Below are 22645 nucleotides of genomic sequence, written 5' to 3' on the forward strand. Positions count from 1 at the left end.
TCTTTTTTTGTGTCATTGATTTGACCCTGTAATGCACTGATCACTCAGACAGAATGCACTTAGGAAATAACGAATGTATTTTATATTCAATAACATAGATTTGTCCCTGCTTAACCACAGGTTGGAGTTTAAACACACTTTTCCACACCCATAGTAAGGATAGCCATTAACTAATACTGACATTGCACATTCCCTTTCAGCGTTTTCATCGAACTCTAATTCTGGGAAGGGGCATATATCACCTGTGTCATTTCAGCCTGATGTTCACTCTATGTCTAAATTAAATGTCATTTTATTGCATTCACATTCTAATTTAATAAATATCTTCTTTAATTATTTATATTTTTGCTCATATCTGTGCATTTGTATGTAGTTTTGGGAAGCAATTAATAACTTGTATTTGAGAAATGTTTTATAACTAAAACTATTAGCTGAACCAGCATTTGGCACTGTACTTTAATGTGTGAAAGGCTTCACTGTTGGACATTACCGTTTTAATTCACCTTTAGTCATGTAGCAGAGAGTTTGTTTATGGGGCATAATAACAATACACTTTTGCATCACTATCAAATATTCAGAAAATATCAAATTGTCATGCCCCTCCCCTCAAATATATTGATTCCAACTATTTTTACATTCTTATGATGTGCATAAAATGAGGCATCAATTGACAATAATTTCCGGCACTAAAACTCAAAGGCATTAAATGAGCTTGACTGATGTTTCCAAATTCCAATCTGGGTTCAAAAGAAAGAAAATCACGGCTTGTTCCGGTTTCGGCTGGACCTGACGCAGAGGCTTAAAATAAAAGTAATGCTAGTGTGAACAGGGTCTACATCGAGCTCTTCCAGTCTTTCCAGCGCTCCCCTAAACATACAACATAGTATGCCAAAAAATAAAGTCATAGTATACCATGTCATAAAAAAAGTCATAGTGTTTAAAAAAAGCAATTACGGGTCATGCTTTTTCCTGTAAATCCCTCATTCATTACTGGCTCTCTAAAATGGCGCTCAGTTATTAAAACTTTGACAGTCCCTGATTTAGGGTCGACAACACATTCTCACTCCTAACTTGTTAAAAACCCACACTTGGTCAGCGGCCCTATATGTCAAAATATAACGCCCTGGGTACCCTCCTGCGGCAGTTTAGGACGTTCAATGATGACGTGTCAATCCTTGCTTGTTACATGCATTGTGTATTTCCAAAATAAAGTACAGTACAGTTTCTGCTCATTAAATGCATATAGTCTCTGTTTAAATCTTACAGCATAGGTAAAAAAAACTCAACACTTTATTACTTTGTTAAGTTTAGGCAGCAAAAGTATGTGGCAGGGTTTAGAAAAAAAAAACGGATCAAAATGCAGTCGCCCGGAGCATCTTATATCGCTGCTGAAGGGTGCCTCAGTGCGTTGGTATTTGATGAAGAGGGTCACTGTCCAAGTGTGAGTATCTGAAATGTTAAGAGCAAGACTCGATTGGATCTAGAACTTTTGTTTCAAAATGATTTGATAGTTTAAGTTTTAAGTTTGATTTTTAGCTTTACTGGTTTAACGGTTAGCTTTTAAAAACATTTTTTCTGGGGGGAATCCCCACCCCCAGACCCTGCTGGAGGACTGGGTCACAGAAAGTGTACATTGTGGCCCACACAATGTTATATAGGTTATGATGGCCCTGGTTTGTTTGTACTTTTATGTCCGTTGTTATTTTACTCCCATCATTTAAAAGATGCATTACTGCCTCCATATTTGCTATAGTTCTCAGACAATACTGCAGTCAACCTACATAAACATTCATAGGTTCACACATAAACTATGTAATATTACACAACAACAGAGAAAGCGAATAGCAGAAAACAGCTCCGAGCTGCTTCAGTTTAACAGCAGTGTCACTTAAGACCCATGAGATCCCCACGGCCCACAACTGCTGCCACAATAGAGCTGGTGTACATGTTCCTGCGTACTGAAAACTGCCCTGAGATCACAGTGTCTTGACCTAAATGTCACAGAGTAAACCAGTATAGAAATAAATAATGACATAACAGAGACTGCTTTTTGCGTAACGACGGAGAGATGTAGGAAAAATACAAAAAAGACATAGATCGACAGTAGTTCAGACCCTTGTGCTAATATTCTTCCTATTATATAACCTATATATAACGGAGCAGCATATATCAGGACACAGTATGCACAAGTTTATCCATCACAGACACTTAATTGGCTGTTAATAGTTGGCTTGAAGTGGTATTCTTCAGGGGATTTTGCCAATAACATCTAATAAAGCAGGCTGAAATGGATACAAGGAGTCAGTTAAATCTCGCCCGCAGTCACTCAGAGGCACACAGGGAACCTGAGCCTCAAAGATGTGGTGCATTAGTTCTGCTAAGCTAACCGTGAATGCTAATTGCAGGAAGGACAAACTGTAACCCTTGCCCTGTGGCCATGAACCCATTAAACAGCACAGAGGGTCTCATAGACATGGAGAGCGTACAAAGAGGCTGGCCTGAAAAGCCCTGCAATCTGATTTCAGTTTAAATGGGGATAACAAGTTTTACAATGTCCCCCCTGGGATCTGCCCCAAACGTTTTTTTCTTTTTTGGTTTTTTTGACAGCGTAAAGAGAACTGTCACTCCAAAGCTGACCGCAAATCATCCATACAATGCAACAGGTATTATGTTTTCAAGTGGAATATGTTATCCGCAGGAGTCGCCATCAGCTGTCACAGACCATGACAGGTGGCTCTCAATAGGATGTGGATCAGTTCAATTTAAAGTACTTGTGGTTTCACCCCTGGAGGACATTAACACACCAGTGGTGGTACAATATGACACCCTATACATGAGAAAAGGTGTTGTAGGAACCATCAAGCGTTATCACTGTTTTTTAGGTAACACTTTAAAACCTGAATAAATCAGTCAGGATAGCTCAAATATTTTACTTTTTTGGGACGGAGCTGTTTCCTTTTTTGGCCGAGCAAAAGTCCTAAACAAGAGTTCACTTTTCTGAGTATTTTCACCTTTAGTCTCTGCAGCTCTGGTGCCCCTGGCAATACATTTTCAAACATGACCCCGATGCACTGACTGCCCCCTCCGTCTTTATACACACATTCATCAGTTTGTCAGGTGGCTGCACGTTTTTTCACTAAAGCATCAATTTTCACAATGTTTACTGGGTTAGGTTTTTGCCTAGCTTTCAGGCAAAGTACGGGTAATTTGGCTACTTAAAAGGTCTAAGAGTGCATCAAAGTTAAACGCATTCAGACAGTACAGTGCTGCAAGGATGGCATTTATCTGCAGGCCAACATGGAAGTTAGTATCACCCTGGTTCCCTCGACAAAAATTCCTAGATCCCTAGATAAAAAACAAAGTATCTCCTGAAATAATTTCTGGTTCTTTTTGGTCCAAACCTGTCACCTAAATTCAGTATATTACTATACTACTATACTATACTTTTGTTCACATTCTCAAAGAGTTGTAAATTAAATCTGGATTAGTATTTTGGTAGGGCTGATTCTAAAACACCAACGCCACATATTTCCATTTCTTTACCAAATGATTAATCTGCAGCGCAAAGCCTCAGAGCCAAAATGGAACCTCAAACCTAAAATCTGTGGCCCTCCTGTCACACCCAGAGATGTTTGATTTACTATAGCCAAGCTCCCAGGTGAGCGACGCCTTCACCGGTCAGCCCCACGCTGCCTGCCTGCCCGGCCTGTGAAGAGATGGATGGCTGCGAGTGTGAAACCCAGCAGTTGGTTACATGGCCTTGAGCTTTACCGCCTAATTAGGCTCTAATGTAACTACAATGCTCTGGAGGAGATGTTGTCTTGCCCACCAAAAGCTCTTTAAAAGCCTCCTCAGGGCAGGGGCAGCTCTGAGTGAGGTGCTGTTGCAGGCCACCGCCACGTCCAAGTGAAAAGCTCGGGTTTCATTCCCCAGCTGGGATGTAGCTACTGGAAACAGGACGCCAAACCAACACCAGGATCTTCGTTTTGGCCCAATCTGATACCTGAACAGACTGTAGGTGGTTCAGACCACTTTCTAATAAATCATACATTTTAATGTCTCATTTTTATTTAACGGAAGTGTCAAAACAACAATTAAGAGAAGTATCCAAGTTACTGCCTCCCATCAAATACAGCAACAACTGGAGGAGGGCGTTCACCGCTATAAACTGCAACCTGGCAACCCAAAATACGTCATGATCGATGGCTTATACTGACCTACATAACATTTATTAAGAATTTATAATCATGTGTTATTCAATTCAAACAACATAAAAAGTCAGGTTTTTATCAGAAAAGGGCCAATATATAATTCAGCTGAATTCATCGGCTGACATTGGTCCATAACAGATATACTGGCACTGGTTTGTGTGTTGTCTGATATGCACAATATGAAAACTTTGTTTTAAAAAGAACATAATACAGAAAAAAATGCTTAGATTAATTTAGATTGAGCCAATTCCCAATGATGTTTACTGTTTCAGTGCACTGATGTCATTTTTGACTATAAAAGTTAAAAATATCCTGCCTCCATAACATATCTTGGTCACAAGTATTTGATAACCATATCCGAGGAATAACTGCATTGCAAAATAGCATACATGTGTGTAAATACTAGCCTGTATATCAATATCGGTATAAGCCCCAAAAATCCAGTATCGGTCAGGTTCTACACAACACAGCCTTACAAAAAAGTGGCCATCAATGGAAATCAGTTCTTTAATACCATCTTCATGTAAGCATGGCTCAACATAGTTGGAAAAACGCAATAGAAAGACTTATTTTTGGTGTGTAAATATGGTTGTTAGAAAATGAAATAATGCTGCAGTATGCTTTTTAAAAACTTACTGAACAGTTGTAACAAAGGATGAAGAAACTGCATTATAGCGTGGTGCCAACATGCCTTGAAACAGAAGACGAACCATAACACAGAATGCTGTCAACATTTTCCTGATGCATCATGTGATTTCCCCACTTCTCCACAGCTCATGAAGGATGGTATCATTAGCGTGATATAATATTAGAAGCCGGTCCTGAGAGATAAGGTGTCTGGTTGAAGGTCATCTGTGCCCTCTTGAGTGAACATAAGAGCCTTTTGTGGTTGGGTTAAATGCACATGACAGGCTGTTGGAGCACAATCACCCATTTTAATTGTCATGTAACGGTTTCATGTAGAGCCAAACTGTCTGCAACACTTCAGCAGTTGGTAACCAGAGCTCGGCCACACAACCACAGATGCGGTTAACTGGGCCCTTGCTGAAGGAACAGAAAAAAAGGGATCTGTGGAGACAGGCTTGGTGGAAGATGCTGATAGATAATGCAGATTTATCTACTGCAATTTTAAGGTACTGAATAAAAAGGTACTTCGCTTGTAATTGTTGGCAAACTGGGTGTTGATGCAAAAACATACAAATTGCTTCAAGATACCTGACAAAATGGCTGCTAAATTACTTTTTTTCAGCTAAATGCAGATGAGAAAACCTTAACAGTTGCACACTCAAAGAACTCAATTTTCCAATTTAGCGGAAGCCAAAGATGACAGGAAACACGGTAATTCACTGTAGCTCAACAACAACCCCCTGGCCATTCTCCGCCTGCTTCGTAGGCAGTAATTACGTCCCAAAATGAATGCCATTTCATATTAAGCTGCAGTCATAATCCAACGTCAAAGATGGACTCATTATTGGCAATCATGGGAATTAGTTACATCATTTAACCAATCCGAACTAATCATTTCCAGGATACCGCAGAAGCAGATAGAGCCATTAGAAAAAATTGGAGCTCTTAAATAGAATAATTGACATCTATATCTTCTCTGCTGCTTTGGCTGAAGGGCTACAGAAATTGCATTAGTTGCGATTGAAAATCTGAACTGAGAGAAAAAAAAGACACCACTTAGACTTTTTCAGGGCATTGCTCAGTGTTCACTCTTCCTTTTCATATAATGCTGAATATAACATTAAAAAAGGTCTGCGTCGCATCCTACTCTGTCACCAGTGTAACAACTTGCAAAACTGCAGAGGATAAATTCAGAAATAATGATGAAATAAGTATTAGACATAGCACTGAAACACCTCTGCTATCGCCCTTTATCTTCTATAATAATAAACTATAATGTTCATGTTGAAGGAGCAGTATGTCAATTTAGGAGTAGGCGTATTTATTGACTTTTAGCAGGGAAGATTGCAGATTTCAACCAGCTTAAAGTTCTCCAGGTTAGATTTCCTTATCTGAGCTGATTTATCCAAATTCAAAGGCCCAGGTGATGAAACCAGTAGAAACAGTGAATAAAGCAGTTCCACATCAGAAATCAGTGTGTTTCTGATGCTGTTCATGTGATGCTGGCTCATAGCAAGAGGAGCCGTTAGCCTAGCACCTGCCAATGTGTACTCACCTCATTTTTTGTCCAGGTGTTCAGGAGGATTTTACCAGAAGTTGAATCATCTGCAGAGGATTCCTGTTCTCTAACACAAATGGACCTGTGGATTTTAACCAGTAAAAACACTACATAAAGCATTTTCAAGCTACAAAACAGTGTTGTTTGGTATGTGGCAGAGAGGCTGCTAGCCTAGCACCTGCTAATTTGTGTCACCTTTTTCCTCCGTTGACTTATGTGTGCTCACCTTTTTCTGAACCAGACGTACAGGACGCTTTAAACCAGAGCCGAATAATCCACAGAGGTCTCCTCTTCTCTAAAACAAACGGACCAGGCGATATAAACCAGTAAACACTGTACAAAGCAGTTTCGTGTTACAAATAGGTGTTTTTCCGACGCTGTTTGACATGTTGCAGAACGGCCGTTAGCAAGCACCTGCTAATGTGTGCTAACCGTTTGTCTCTGATAAATCAAGACTTACATGTTCAGGAGGTTTTAAACAGGAGATGAATTAATCCCAGAGCTTTCTTGCTCTCCGATAGAAATGGACACAGTGATTTATACCGGTAAAGCTCAATGACTAAAGCTATTACGCAAAATCTGTTTTTGCACGAGGCAGCTGATGGCTACGGGCTGTTACCTATGAGGGCGCTAAAGAGTCAATCTCTATTCAAACATAATTTCAGCATCTCACCTGACATGTTCAAGGACTGTCGGAAATCCTAAATATCGATTTTTAGTTTGTGGTTTAGAAAATGTCAATTTGGCGATTTAAAAAAAAAAAAGCCTTTTTATTTAAAAGAAATATTAAGAAAACATGCCTTCCAAACCTGTTTTCTTAAAAATTATAGCTGTACACGCACACACACTTGTGTGTATATATATATGTGTGTGTCCGTATATATATACACGCACACACGTGTATACATATGTGTGTGTGTTTTTATATATATATGTACACTTTTAAAAAGAAAAGTAAAAAAAAAATTAAAAGAGGGAAAAAAATAGCGTTTCTTTTTTTTTTTTTTTAAATACCTTCCAAGGAATGCTGTCTTTTAAAATCTGCAATAAAATCAATTCAATATATATCCATTTAAAGTTGCATGCCCCTCCCCCAAGCCAAAAGTGCCTAAAAATTATTTGACATGTCTAATGGGCATACATGAAGGGAGAGATGGAATGCTGGGAGAAAATGTAGAAACCTATGTGATGAAAAAATAAAAACATAACCACAATACATCTTAAAGCTACATCACCAGCTACAAAAAATAAACTCACTGTAATGTTACATTAATGTAACTTTAATCTATTACACAAAACTTTCAGTGATTTTTTACTAGTTCCACATTAAAAGTCTGGAAAATGTGACTTTTTCAGGTTTTCATGACCGTGGGAACCCTTTATAATAGTAAGCATAACAATTTCTGCATATACCCCACTAAATCCTACACACTAAATTATCAAACCCTCTATCACTGTTTTCTCATATCTCAATAGATGAGTTACAAAACAATACCACTGCTGCAGTGAAGCCATAATCATGAATAGCACTCATATCAGCGGAGTGCTTCCAGCTTGATAAATCTAAATTTACCACCCAGGGTACTCAACTGATAATGCACCATTAAAAATAAGAGAAATCTGAAAAATGAGCACCATGATTATTTCGTTTTAGAGTTGACTCTTTTTTTTCCCCCTCAGATGCAGCCGGGTCATCCAGTTTAGTGGTTTTCTCCCAGTTTCCCCCAATAATAAAGCAGGATCTGGTTTAGGCCGCAGACCTCTGATGTCTATCAGCACAGGTCACTGTCTGGGGGCAAGTGGAGCCCTCGGCAAGATAAGTTGGATCATCACTTTCCCTCAACACATCATCAAGCGAACAGCCTCACATTCCTTAAATTTCTCAGGTTCTCTTTCTCAGGTAATACATGTGACAAAAACTTTACGAAGATGATCAGAATTTGAGATAAAAATGTTTTATTATCCTGTGTCAAACTCATTTCAGTGCTAAAAGACTGATCCAAGGACAGCTTCAGTATGAACATTAGAGTCAACAAAAATGACCATAAAATCAGCTCATGCTTGATGACTCCAAAGTGGACACACAAAATATGCCAAAGAGTTATATAAAATTAGTTTTAGTCAAGAAAAGTAGCATTTTTGTTGTCAGAACATACATGAAACAAAGACATATTTAACAAGAGCCACAGAAGAGAGGGAACATTTTAACAAACATTACAGACAACAAAGAAAAACTGTTTTTGAAATTTAAAAAAACGACAGCAGACAAAATGGTAATGGTACACTGGATGCCAGCAGATAACCCAAATGTGATAAAGGTTTCAGAGGGAACCATTCCAAGTCAGACTTAGGTTGACCTGTAAACCAAAAAAAGAGAAAAGATTCAGTCAACTCAGGAGCAATCACTGAAACCAATACATGGAGACAAGAGATATTCCAACATTAAATACTGTTTCCTTTTATTATTTCAGTCTGAAGCTTAGCACAGACCCCCTTTACACCTTGCATTGAAATAGGTTTTGGGTAATCGTACTACAATCGTATAGAGCTTGATCACATGACAGTACAGGTGTAGATGCATCCAAAACACAGTGAGGACGCATTATGATCCAATCAGACAAACCTCCTCCAGACAGGGACACATATGAAATGTGTGTTTATACTAAACTAAACCAACAATGTGTTAGCATTTGAGTGGCATTTCTTACCATATACTACACTCAAACGTTCAGATATTTTTAAAGGTATTATTAGAGTTTCTGGTCAAACACTGATTTTGTTTCACAAATGTGGCATCTATTACTGGACTTTTGTAGTGGATTTCATTACGCTGTACAGCAGGTTTCTATCTGTCTGCTCACTGAGTGTATGTTTACGACAGCATGGACACAAACTGCTGGGAGGATTTTAAAATTCTCATCTGTCTATCTTTCAACTGTCGGATATTGAAAAGTGGATGGACGGAGATACGGATCAGCATTATGCTGCAGCTGGACGTGCTCCTTGTAAATGCAGCTGCTCAGAGATTCAGCGAGTAGCAAACCGTCACACTGAGTGAGGCCACAAGAGGTGAGGGAGACTCACTTGGGTTTTGTCTCGGCATCTGTGACTTGGCGGATGAAGATGGCGTCCTCTGGGTGGCTGATGTCGCCCTTCTCGTGCATGTAGGAGGAGGCGATTGCGAGCATGGTGCCGTCGTTGTTGAAGGCCAGCGAGGCGATGCTGGTCGGGTACCTGTGGAACTGACACAGGCGCTTCTTGTTGAAAGGGTCCCAGATGTTCACGAAGCCGTCTGAGCCACCTGGAAGAAGGAGAGGCTCAAGGTCAACCTCAAAAGATTTAGGCCTTGTTACTGTTGAGATATGGATCTATAATAACTGTGTGTTACTCGTGTAACCTTGGCAACTCAGTGCTAAAGGTCACAGGAAAATCTACGAGCTTTATAAAAACAAGTTGCCCCATTTCAGAGGCAAACTAAATATAGAAAGAAAGAAACTGTCTTTTATCAAGTACCAACTAGCCGGTCGTACCTGTGGCGAAGGTGTTATGAATACTGTGAAATGAGATGGCATTGACGGGGTAAACATGCTCGATTCCCTCCTCCTTCAGCCTGTGGCATTTAAAGGCATACTTCTTCTTCTGCACCTCCTGGCTTGGGTCCAGGTACTCCACAGCTACACGTCCCTCAATTGAACTCAAGACGTAGCCCTGGAGCCAAGACGGAAAATATGAAGTTACCATCCTCCTTCTTTTGATTAACACAGGTCTATCTGTAAAATGATGTTGTCTTAGGAGTACATTTTTTTCCTTAGGGGTAAGTTAAATATTTTTCAACCTGGACCCATTTTCTTCATCATGTTTTGTGTCTAAGTGACTAATGGAGACAAAATTCTATTTAACAGGCAGCAATGTAAACAACTGGAGCAATTCACATTGACAATTTACATCTACTATAAGTGTTTGTTTTTGCCATTGACACGCTCAGATTGTTACTCAAAGTGTCTGACAACTTATGGAAAGGATCCCTACAGAGATAGAACTTTTTGAAGTGCAAGATTCTTTTTGGTTTAACAAAAAAACACCCCAAAATAACCATTGTTATATCTACCAGACTCCATTTAAATAAACTTTAATTTGTGTATAATGTATAAATATATATAATATGTATAAAAACAGTATATTTTTACATCTAACTGGGTGATATTAAAGTTTTATTTCCACCAAACCATAGTTGGTGATTGTTGGAACAGCAGACAGACAAACCAGGATGGCTTTTGTGAGTTGCATTTGGTTTCTGTTGACCTAGAATGAGCTGTGTTTTAGGATTACAAAATAACTTCAGGGTTGTGTCTGGTTAAACAAAAAAGACAAATCTTACTCTTGAAGAAAAAAGTCTAGCTCTGCATGAATGCTTTCCATACATTGTCAGACACTTATAATAATAATCTGAATCTGTCAGTTAGCAAAGACACGGCCTATTAGTGTCTAATTATTAATTGAATTATTAATTGAGGTGCACACATGCACCAAATTATTATATTGCAGCGTGTTTTGCAGCTGCATTGGACCAGTTTCAATAATCATTGTTACCTTAGTCACTTGGACACAAAAACATGGGAAAACAGGGTCTGTCCAGGTTCAAAAATACCAAACCTAACCTTTGACTGTTGTCTGTATCTTTCAGTAGAGCTGTGCACATTTTAATTGATAAAAAAGTCAATTCTAATTCAAAGTGTACCTGTTTGTTGGGGAAGGCTCTGATGCAGCGAGTCTGATACTTGAGACTGGACTCTCTTCTTTGCTGAACGTAGCCCATGTTCCTCAGATCCCACACCAGGACTCGTCTTCCAGCTGTGCCGACGATCAGCCTATCTCCAGCCACAGAGAGGGTGTACACCTTTTTACAGTGGCAAGAGAGGCAAGAGAGACAAGATGAGACGAGAGAGACAGAAATAGCAATGTCAAAAGTCTTACTTAACATCCACATAAAAGATTATTGAAGACAATGCAGCTTTAATGGCTACATCTTTGTGTTCTAATGGTAGGTGATCCAGAAAAAAGTATTTTTCTTCTAGATTATTCTTTCGAATTATAGTTCTACATGTTATGTTCTTCCCACAAACCCAAATTCTTTGGAAAAATGCATCAAATTGACAAGGCAGGAAGCTTTAAAAATGCCATGTCATTTTGACCTTAACACCATCTCATCTGAATTTTAAAAAAACATGCAGAGAAATGTGAAGGTAGTTTAGGTACCCCTGAAAAAAGTAACTCAGATAATCTTGCACAAATTGAATGCATTATTATAGTACAGTGTGCTTTTGCTCTACCTTTTCAGGCTGAGTAAAGGTGCCAGCATTGCAGGGCGTCCTTGGGTCCCACAGCCGAACCGATCTGTCCCAGCTCCCCGTCACCATAACATTGACCTCTGGGCAGTATTCAACGCAGCGAATGGGGGCATCATGTGTTCCAACTATTGTATCTGTTTCAGAATAATATTAAAGAGCAGCACACATAAGTACATCAAGCAAATTATTGCATAGTTGAAGATCTGCGACAGGTTTAGGTGACACTGAAAATGAAATGTATCAGTACTGCACAGGTTTGTGACATACCTTGGTCTGTGTTCAAATCGTGAGTTTTTAACTGTGCATCTAAACCTCCACTCCAAGAATGTGTTGGGTCCTGCAAGCAAAAGAGGAAGGTTATCTGTGTGCACCAGACTTCTAGCTTTTGACACAGCAACAAGGAGCTTTAACAGATTGAAAAATTTTGTCACCTACATAAAAAGCACAGTCAAGAACTGGAGCTGTGTGCTGGTACTTCATCCGCATGGTGTTCCCTCCGACATCATAGAGACGGACAGTGCAGTCCCAGGAGGAAACCAGCAGAAACTGAGCTGTGCTGGGGCTGAACTTAACAGCAGAGATGCTGTCCTCCGGTCCCTGGTTTAGCTTGTACTCGTTTGAGCCTGTCATCTGCAAAGAGGAAACATATTGTAAAGTCTGTAACACTTTATGGGGACTTTACTGAGACCTGTTTGATGCACAAGTGACTCATTTGGCTAAAACAATAGTTCAGTACAAAGTAATACACAAAAGTGGAAATTATATATTAGGTTGATAGTTGGCAAGTGCTATTACCTTTGTGGTAAATGTATTACATTTGTTTGACTATTACATAAAAAGCTGCAGATCCGTATTACATCTGTGATTTATTATGTTTGTGGGCTGTTATTACGTTACCGTGCACTCTAGATCAAAAGTACCAAGGGGTACAACTTCAAATATGACCAAAGAGGTTAATCAACACCTCTGACATGGCTGATACACAAAGCTATTTACATTATATGCGTCGGGAAAACAGAGCTTTCTTGCAGATACATTACACTGAATTCCTCGAAACAGAGTTATTGTGTTTTTTACCCGAAATGTTATACTAACTGAATCCAAAAAAGATCATGAAAAATCAAACTACTGTTGCCACCGACTAAACAAATAAGTGGCTATAAAGATCCGGATTCTTGACTGCTAAATGTAAGTGAACATTCAGTTGTTGATCTGAATAATGTTCGATAAACCCATACCATACGGATTTGCAACTATACAAGGTTTGCTTTGAGCTAAAGCAAAGCAGATGATTGATTGATAGTAACGTAACGTTAGATGGCTCCCTTCGTATTTCTATAACGAAAAATATATTTTCCAAACTCACGAAGCAGAACATCATGCGTGCTATACCGTTTTGTCTGCCTGAACATGTTGGAATAATTAATTTACATTATCCGGAGAGTAAACTACTGACATACGATTGGATCAATGACTTTCCAGCTTGTTATTAGCCTAGCCTAGCTCTGTGACTACGGTTGTGGATTTAGCCAACTAGCCTCACCGAGTACTTAACGTGCTAACTAGCATACATGCTGAATAACATGATTTTCTGTACAAACAGTTCGTTGAATAATACGTTATTTGTTCGTTTTTGTTCACTTTGACAACACGAATTGTTCCGTTACATCCAGGAATTACACTGAGCCCATTCAATGTTACTGCTACCGGTATGTGCTAAGGCTAACGTTAGCTTTAGGATATGGTGGGCTATAAACCCTGTTATGCGGTTGACTTTACTTACCGCCTCAGTTTGGTGTCGTTCAGACGCGACTTGTTCTTTTCTATATAGAGACCAGTAATTATTTCTTGATTTACAATAAAATATTTAACGTGGAAATGCTAAAGCGCAATGTGACTGCGTGAAGCTAACTCCTGTACAAGCAGCCGCGGATCCTCCGGTAGACGCTGATTGGTTGGTTCAAGTTCCCGCCTGCGATCTGATTGGTTGATTCAACCACAATGGATGTTTCCGTTGTCTCAGCACAGATCACGTGACACGTGACTGTTTTCTCTTTCTTTCTTTTTCTCTCTGGCAAATACAGTAAAATTAAATGTATTTTTCCTATTTTTTGTATATGAGTAGCCTTATGTGACTCTCAGTTTAAAATAAATACAATACAAATATCACCAATAGCACCATAGTTGGAAAATAATTACTTAGCTTATTCGGATTCTTGCAGCCTTCTGCATAATAGGAAAACCTGAAAAAAGCAATAGGACTGTTTAAAACATTTTCATCAGGTTGACTGGCTGAGTTAGCTCTCATTTATATGGTTATCCACACTGTTTTATGATATGATCTGTGTCTGTGGCATATCTTTAGCCTTCTATTCTATTGTTTTATTGTTTTATTGTTTTATTTTTGTGGTTTGAAGAGAACTTTGCCCAAATACATCAAGTCTAATCACAGTCTCTTATGGGAAAGCATAGGCTATTTCAGACCTCTTCTCAGACTGAAAAAAGAAAAATAGCCTAACTCAACATCAATACCGTTTGGTAGAAATTCAAGGGCGTGTTGTGGGGGCCTCATAGCCTATGAGATTGGAGGGGTGTTCTCTGTCTTTTGCATCATCGCCTAATGTCCTGTACTAATTGCAAATTTTTATGCCCCAATTTGTACATTTTCTGCATTAATTTATGCTGTTACTGTCTTTGATTTTGTCAAAATAAAACTCCTTTGCCTCTTTCATGTTTTTGTAAGAGGTGGATTGACCCCCCCCCCCCCCCCCCCCCCAACCACCCCCCCCTAAAAAAAGAAAGACCCTTCCATAGATCCTCCTATTTAATTCGTTGATTTTGCCTTATAATTGTAACCACTTTCATCTGCATTTACGTGAAAAGCTATTGTTATCAGCACAATTATTGGGTTTCTAAGAAAACTATGCAGCAAAAACAAAAGCCCTAACAGGAGATCACAGAGAATAGCCAAATGGATCCTCAGAAGATCTTTAAAATTCGGCTTCAATAGCTCAACATTTTTCAAATCACTAGATTAGCCATAGTTAGGCTAATTAACTGTTAAAATGGTCCAATTGTAGTATGTTATTTTGGAGAGCACGATAATCTCAGCAGACCCTCAATGTGCCTTAATGTCTCTTTTGAAAAAAAAAATCGAGGAACGAAAAAAAAACAAGAAAAAATGACATCCTCGCAAATGTTTAAAAAACAAAACCAAGATCTTTAGGACACGACTTAAATATATGATTAGTTTTTGTCAAACATCACAAATATATAAAGGATAGATACATTTCTTTTTGGAACCAAAGCTTTACTGAGTGAGTAAGACCATATAATATACAGAATTTCAATAACAATATCAGAGAAAAAAAAACATACACAAAACAGAGGCTATTTTTGGCTCTTGCATGGCTTTTAAATGACTGGCAAAACATTGCGTCTTAAAACAATTGCCTATCACCTGCAGAATTCGGGGATTTTTTTTAAAGGATCACATGATTGTCCTCACTATTACAAAGAGAAACGGGCTATTATTTTTTTCTGTAAAAGTCAACTAAATGGGACAAAGGCTAATGTAAAGCCACAGTATTGCACAATATTGGAAAATATCAAAATATTAAATTCCACATTATTTGCTACAAACACCGACACAGATCTCTGTAAAATACATATGGACAGTCGTTCAAAACCAGCTCTTTTTTTTCAAACTGAATACGTTTAAATATCTTCACCCACTTTTGATGTAACAATTTCACTAATAATTAAAATAATAATTTTTGATTGTCCCTTTTGGAGCCGTAATAGGGACTTCAGCAGGATAAAGAATAAAGAATGACATATAATAATAATAATTATAATAATAATAATAATAATAATAATAATAATAATAATATGACCTAACATTGTGAATCTACAAAATATACAAAATTTTATTTTTTTCCAATGAAGGTCACTCTCATTTAAAAACATATGTACAGCGTATTATGACACAGTCAGTGTTAAACAGGCCTCAGCAGTGCCGGGTGGGAATAGTACATGTGATGGGGAAAAGCCAGGAGGGACTGGCTGCCCGGTGAGTTTGCAGCGGGGCCCCCGGTCGTTTCTGGGGCCCCATTTTCGTGGTAAAGTATCGGAACGCGCACAATCCTCTGCGCCGCCGCGTGGCTCAGGTTGGCCGCCTCCAGCTCCGCAGCCAGCTGCCTTTTCCACTTATTCCTCCGGTTCTGAAACCAGATTTTCACCTGCGTCTCGGTCAGGTGCAGGGACGCGGCCAGGCCCGCCCGCTCCGAGCTGCTCAGGTAGCGCTTTATGTCGAAGGTGGACTCCAGCTGGAAGACCTGGCTCCGGGAAAACACCGTGCGCGTCTTCTTCTTCCGACAGGGCTTCCTCTCGGAGTCCAGCTCGTCTGTTTTCCGCCTCCAGTCGTCCTCCTGGTCTAATTCTTTCTTTGGCTCTTCAGAGTCACTTTCATCCAGCGCGATATCGTCGTCGGCGCTTTCCTCTTTGGCATCTTGGTCACTTCTTTGGAGGTCTGGGGAGCGCCTGTCTGGTGTCGGGGATGCTTCTCTCAGGTTGGCCTTCTCAGATCCTGCAGGGGGGAAATATATTTCAGTTGAATTCTATAAGCCAGTAACTGCATGATTTGCAACGGCATAGTCTTATATTTCAGTTTATTTTGGACATTATTGATTTTTCCCTCAGTTAAATTATTGATATTTAACCCTTTGAAACATGGATGGACATTAGTTTTTATTGTGCTGCTTTCACACGTATTTAAACATTTGAAACCGGAGCAAAAACGTTTCATTCTCTTCAAAAACATGGGAAAAGGCAATGAGGTAATTGAAAAACAGTGGTGAAAATTGACAAAAAAATGAGAGAGAGGGGAAAAAAATCATAAAGGAGGGGGGCCGAAACTATATTTAGGATTTTTAGAATTATATATTCAAAATGTTACAGAACATAGCCTATATATTTTACATTTTTGGCACTTCTTTTAGGCAATTTCCCTGGGTTTTTTTTAATTATTTACAGTCAATTTCCCCCCTAATTTTACATTTTTTTGTAACCTTCTTTTATTTGTTGCTAATTTTCTGGTCATTACTTTTTAATCTGCTCATTTCCCTCCCCCCATGTTTTTGAAAGAGATCAAGCCAATTTGCTCAGGTGTCTAAAGGTGAATAGAGAGTTAAGAGACATAATTTCTATAATACATATATAAGCTTTATTTTGAATCCCATATCAATTAGGCCTATATAACATATTTACATGACATGACATAATTGTAGCCTTTTCCTGTAAAAAAAAAAAACCCCATCTAATTTATGATTACTTTTTCTTCCCCAGACCCAAAATTAATGATAATATTTACCTCCAGTCCTCAGATGAGTCCCGAGCGTGTATGGGTACCACCATGTAGACGCTCTCTCCAAATACTGCGCCGATAGTCCAATTCTCTGTGCGGGCAGCTCAAACCGAGGGAAAGACAAGTCACCGAGCCGAGAGAAGAAGCTGCCTTCAAACACTCCTTTGGACGAGCCGATGAAGCTTTTCGGCTTCGTGGGTTTGTCTTCGATGTTCAGCAGGTTCTTGATGGAGAAAGGCGAGTCTTTTGCGGGTTGGCGAGTCTCTTGCGCATCAGAGTCTGCCATCACCGTTCACTGTCCGATGTGAATCACCATCAAAACTTACCAAAAGAGGGAAAACACCTTTAAGAAAAGATTATTTTTTAAATTGTCTGATAAAACTACGCGAGAGAAAGAGAGAAGAAGAAAAGTCACCAGAAGCTCCGGATCAGACTGAGACCTCACTGCGTCAAACTTGAGCCGGATACTGATCAGACTGTGTACTGATGGAATAAAAAATGCCATCCGAGTTAAAACGCGCTCGGTGTCTGCTATTGGGCAGGTACAATAGCAAATGGGATTTGAGATGAAACCGCGAGGGGCTGTGACGAGAATAGACTCTAAAGAGAAAGGCCGCGCGCAAGCGTTTTGGCTCCGGGCTCAACAGTACGCACCCACTTACCATCCAATTAGATTAAAGAGGAGAATGTCTCGGGGTTTTGGGGGGCGTGCACGAGCCGCAATCACCTGTCAGTAAATTGAATAAACGGTCAGGGGATTATCACACCTCAAACAGCCTGGCTTTGTCACAAATATTACCCAAATTACGCATATTTTACGCACAAATTTGAGCCACCAAAACGACAAACTAAATAGGAGACTTCAGTTTACAATAAAGATAGATTATTATAGATTGGCTCTGTTTTTTGACTATTGAAGCCAGGGGTGTTTCTAGAATTTGAGAACATTAGGGGCTCAGCCCAGAAGGGGGGTCCATGGGGATCCATTTGCAGGATTTGTTTAAATTTTGTTTTATTTTATTTAAATGAACAAGCTCTATTTTTATTCTTTTATGTGCTCTGGCATCCATGAAAACTTTTTTTTCCCTATTAGTTTTGAATTATAATCAGAAAAATATTAGTAGTTCTCAGTAATTGGTATTAAGTGCATAATGCTATAATTTCTATATTTAGAAATTAAAAAATATTTCTATGATTTAAAAAATATTTACTGTAAAAAATAGTTAAATGTATGTAGTCTATTTTTTTTTACATTTGAAAATTTTAGCATTTAGAGGAATGTAATTATCTATTCAAGTACAAGTGAAACAAGTGACAGATTATTACGTCTGGGGTTATCTTGGCCTATTATTTTTGAAAAATATCTATAGCCTATATATTTAGATCCAGAACTATTTATAAAACACTTAAGGCTGAAGCCTCTGATGTCCAGGCCTAACAACACCATTGGTTGAAGCTGATGTTGAACTCTGTGACCTGCTGCATCCTCAATCATTCGTTTTTCAAATACCAGTTCCACCTGTGTGCAACAGGAAAGCAACATGTACCTGCATTTCTCCTGTAACCAGAGCTCACTGACTTCAGTGTAATTTTATTAGTCAGGAAGTGCTACAGGCAGACATCAAATTGAATGCTCACTGCTGTGATAAAGGCTTTTCAAATCAGCTTTGTACAAAAGCCTGCAAAGCCACAGGGGCAGCAGGTGATGTAATGCATGAGGATGACACAACAAATCTCGTTTCGGTCACATATTATAACAATGCTTGTGCTTGGAGGTAGCAAATTATATTTGTATGTTCGATGAGACATTATTGTGATCAAGTGGGATCAAATTATGCAGTCGATTATGACACTAATGAACAGAAAAGAGATGACGTTTATATTCGTAAAATGTCAAACTGCTTTTCTCTTACACTGTAAAAAGAAACTATTTGTTTTAATGTAAAAAAGTCAGTGTCCGAGTTGCCTTACAGTTTAAAGGTAACTGAATATGAGAAGACAAGTTGAGGTAATTTTGTAATTATTCAACTTATCTTTTCAAATTCAGTCAGCCTAAAAAGATTATGGCAGCCCAGACACTATCTTTATTAAGTTTAAGAAAATATTTAGGAAACAAAGGTCAGCAGTACCCTAAATAAATTAAATTTGTCAGAATTAATCATATTAAAAGACTGAACTTTGTATGTTTTAATAAAGTGGAAGGTCTTTGTGGTTCCTCTCACTCCTTAAAAGCGTGAAATGGTTTAGTCCACCACAGCAGTAGGATTTGTCAAAAGCCAGAGCCAAGTTAGTGACTTCTTATGCTGCTGGAAAACCAACGTTCATGGTCACGCCTTTTTCAAAACGAAAAAAAAAAAAGAAAATCAGGGTTCCTAAAAAGAAAAGAAAGAAAGGAAAGGGAAAGAAAGCAAACTGATAAAAAAAATAATCAAAAGGTGTGTGAGAGAGATGAGGATCAAGAGAGAAAGGGTGAGGTGCCCACAGAGACTGCTTGTGCCCAGGGCCCAGAATTTAGTGCTACACCCCTGAAACTGAGGGAACTGTGTATATTTTATTTTTAATCAAACAACTGGTCTTTGAAATTTGCTTTTCATATAGAACCTTGCATAGAAGATCCTAAAGCAAACACAAAAATGTATGTCTGCCACTCTTTATCTGAGCATTATTAATTTATATACCTGAAAATAAAGAAAAATCAGTACAGAAAGCACACCACGGGATGCATTTAAGACTCAAAATTTAAACAAAGCTTGAAGCAGATGTAGAGACCTAATCAAATCAATTGAATTTGCTCAACCTACAAACATGCAGCCTGTCCTTTTAGCCCACTGAGCGCTCTCCAGCTCTAGAGGACAGCACTGTGTTTTGTGAAAAGCTACTTGAATCCCTGCATAATTAGAGGTCTCATAGCTGTGTTAAAGATGGGGGCGGAGAAAGAGGCCAGTTGAGCTGCGTTTGCCGATGCAAAGTGAAAAGCAGATAGCTGTCTTTTCATCAGATTATGTTCATTAAACGGGGGCTTGCACAATAGACGGAACAAGTCAGAGTGGATCAGAGGGGGAAACAAAGTACACTCAATCAGTGATGCAAACGGCAGGACTCGGTTTCAATTTTTGGTTTCAGTGATTTTGGAAATGTCTGGGTTAACATGGAGCTGATCTTAACATTTTGTTCTCAGTTTGTCTTTAATTTAAAACTGTTGTGTTCATATCTGATTAATCACACATTAACAGGCAGACTCTACTCTATTCTATAACAGGAGCGGAGCTACATGTTGTAAACATTCAGGGGCTCTGCTCAAAGCAAGGGGGGTCCGAGGAAATGACCCCCTCTTTATTTGAGATAATAGAATCCTTAAAATCATTTGCGAAAAACATGACAGTTGCCGAGGAAAAATATGATCCCGTACAGCCTACAACCTATTTTTTATCTAATTGTTCTCCAACTGTCTTCATCATTCTGAAACCATAACACAGCAAATGTTGAGGATGACTAATTTTCACTCCTGCTACCTAAAAAAGGCAAAAAACTTGTCTGATGTTGTGATTTTTAACTTATATAACATAGGTAAGGTCAGAATTTGACGTAAACAGCATGAGTTATCGGGGGTGGTGGGTGACTTTTATTGAAACTCTCATAGCTGCAAGCAGGTTGCTATATGTCTGCACATTTGATTTTTTTTTTCCTGATCTTTGAGTTAAAATGAGTTAAGTTTATGATATTGTGCAGCCATGCTTCCATGGTGATGGCAAGGATGGCATACATGCTGTTATCTTTACTGAAGTCCTTGAGAGATGAATCATCACACTCATGCATGAATCACACACACATAATAGGCAAATTTTAAGCATGATCCGTGATAATGAAGATACGGGGGACAAAATGAAATGCATGGCAAAAATAGCATAGTGTCAATATTTTAGAGACCCCCAAATTTCACAAATCATATTTTCAGGGGAAGCCATGTCTTATTAAGTGGAGGCAAGCTCACCTGTAGGTCAGCGCTGTGTAGTACTATGCTGGAATAGACTTCAAAGATTGAAGGTTTAGCTGTTTACCTGACAAATCAACTACATTAAACCCATGCCAAAATAGAACATAGAATAGAATAGAATATGTCTTTATTGTCTATCTATTTATTGTCAATAATCTCTGTTCTGTCCCCAACAAAGGCAAATAAATACAGTCTTGTTGATACGCTGAATGTTAGGCCGAGGGAATTACCCTTTTTTTTGTTTTTTTTCTTCCGTAGTTGCTGTAAGGGTTCAAGGACACAGGGGTGTGATATGTTATAAAGCCTTCTGAGGCAAATTTTGATTTGTGATAATGGGCTTTATAAATAAAGTTGACCTGACTGCTATCTCCCTACTATTACCTCTATGTATAACGCTAGTCAATAATGTCAGTTTCTGCCATTGCAGTGGGCATCAGTCTGACCGTTTGCATCCCTGTTAACAAATATTGTTCAGTACTGTCAGTGATTAATGACTTTCTGTTAAACAGATACCTTGCAAGCTTCATTTTTACAAAAGGTCATCACAGTTACAGCTTTTAGAAGTCGGTGTACTTGGACATAGCTTGTCTGTGTTGTGTAAAACAATAAACATATTCTCCACAGCACATGTAGGTCATGGAAATGTAATCAATCTCACCTGAAAAATGATCGGTGAGTCAATTATGCAAGGCAGGCTCTTTTCATCTGAAGCGCCGGCATAATTAAATTGACATAAAATATCATTAGAGGTGACAGGCTGTTAAATAACGCGGTAATTGACTGCAGTGAGAAGCTGCTGTTGTCACTCTGGAGGATGCTGCCATCTAGTGACAGAGTTTAGTATTAATCTGCCTCAGTTCCACCAAGGAAAGACAGTCAATTGCACTACAGCATACTTCACATTTATTGATATCACCAAAGTAATCCCCCTGTACAGAGAGTTTCTCTATATGATGCATAATTACTTCCTTATTTTCACCATCAAGGAACTGTACAAAATTTATGGAGGATTTAAGTGTGAAATGTTACAACAGACCTATTTCTAGTGATTGAGCTCAGTCTTAGCCGACCCTCTGAAGGCACTGAAAATTTCAAAGAAATCCCATTCAGTATATTTCAAAACTATCATATCGAAACATATGGATCAGTTGTGTTATTTTGATGTGATTGATCATATCTAAATAAACAGAGGATATGGCAAGTGGCAAGTGATACAGCTCTGCAAACCGTCTTATTTCCAGATTTTTGAAAAGGTCTGATAGAAAACGGAGGAAAAAATGATTGCACCAGATCAACGTTAACCCTAAAGCTGGGGAAACATCAGTAACATTAGTAGTGGGAAGTCCTTAAGGGTAAAGTTCACCCCAAAATTTGCGACTACATATTTTTCCTCTTACCTGTAGAGCTGGTTATCAGTCTTGATTGTTTTGGTGTGAGTTACTGAGTGTTGAAAATATCTTCTGTAAAGATTTGCCTTCTCTGCAACATAATGGAGCTAGATGGCACTTTACCCATGGTGCTCAAAGCATCAAAAAATGCATT

General features: G+C 38.7%; 2 protein-coding genes across 3 annotated transcripts; both read right to left on the minus strand.

The window, feature by feature from the left end:
* Positions 1-8335: 8335 nt before the first annotated feature.
* On the minus strand, positions 8336-13699 carry bub3 (BUB3 mitotic checkpoint protein). Of its 2 annotated transcripts, XM_042508019.1 has the most exons (8): positions 13528-13699; positions 12180-12374; positions 12012-12081; positions 11727-11878; positions 11135-11293; positions 9927-10104; positions 9481-9697; positions 8336-8753 (listed from the first exon to the last, which is right to left on the minus strand). In XM_042508019.1, the coding sequence occupies exons 2-8, from the start codon at positions 12372-12374 to the stop codon at positions 8744-8746; spliced, it is 981 nt and encodes a 326-aa protein (XP_042363953.1). In that variant the 5' UTR covers positions 13528-13699; the 3' UTR covers positions 8336-8743. The 2 variants fall into 2 exon arrangements, with proteins under 2 accessions (XP_042363953.1, XP_042363954.1); XM_042508020.1 differs by lacking the exon at positions 8336-8753 and having other exon boundaries at positions 9477-9697.
* A 2034-nt stretch (positions 13700-15733) lies between these two features.
* LOC121959278 (homeobox protein HMX3-B) lies at positions 15734-17614 on the minus strand. Its single transcript, XM_042508521.1, has 2 exons — positions 17116-17614; positions 15734-16332 (listed from the first exon to the last, which is right to left on the minus strand). The coding sequence occupies exons 1-2, from the start codon at positions 17393-17395 to the stop codon at positions 15743-15745; spliced, it is 870 nt and encodes a 289-aa protein (XP_042364455.1). The 5' UTR covers positions 17396-17614; the 3' UTR covers positions 15734-15742.
* Between the last annotated feature and the right edge of the window lie 5031 nt (positions 17615-22645).

Source organism: Plectropomus leopardus, chromosome 19 (assembly GCF_008729295.1).
Source record: "Plectropomus leopardus isolate mb chromosome 19, YSFRI_Pleo_2.0, whole genome shotgun sequence".
Taxonomy (NCBI): domain Eukaryota; kingdom Metazoa; phylum Chordata; class Actinopteri; order Perciformes; family Serranidae; genus Plectropomus; species Plectropomus leopardus.

Bases quoted from the DNA above. Each gene is read 5' to 3' on its own strand.
- bub3 (XM_042508019.1), bottom strand. From the start codon at position 12,374: ATGACAGGCTCAAACGAGTACAAGCTAAACCAGGGACCGGAGGACAGC. The intron at 11,294-11,726 runs GTAGAGCAAAAG...CACTGTAAAAAG, and splicing joins CCTTTACTCAGCCTGAAAAG to GTGTACACCCTCTCTGTGGC. The intron at 9,698-9,926 runs GTACGACCGGCT...TCCTTCTTCCAG, and splicing joins TCATAACACCTTCGCCACAG to GTGGCTCAGACGGCTTCGTG.
- LOC121959278 (XM_042508521.1), bottom strand. From the start codon at position 17,395: ATGGCAGACTCTGATGCGCAAGAGACTCGCCAACCCGCAAAAGACTCG. The intron at 16,333-17,115 runs GTAAATATTATC...TCCCCCCTGCAG, and splicing joins GACTCATCTGAGGACTGGAG to GATCTGAGAAGGCCAACCTG.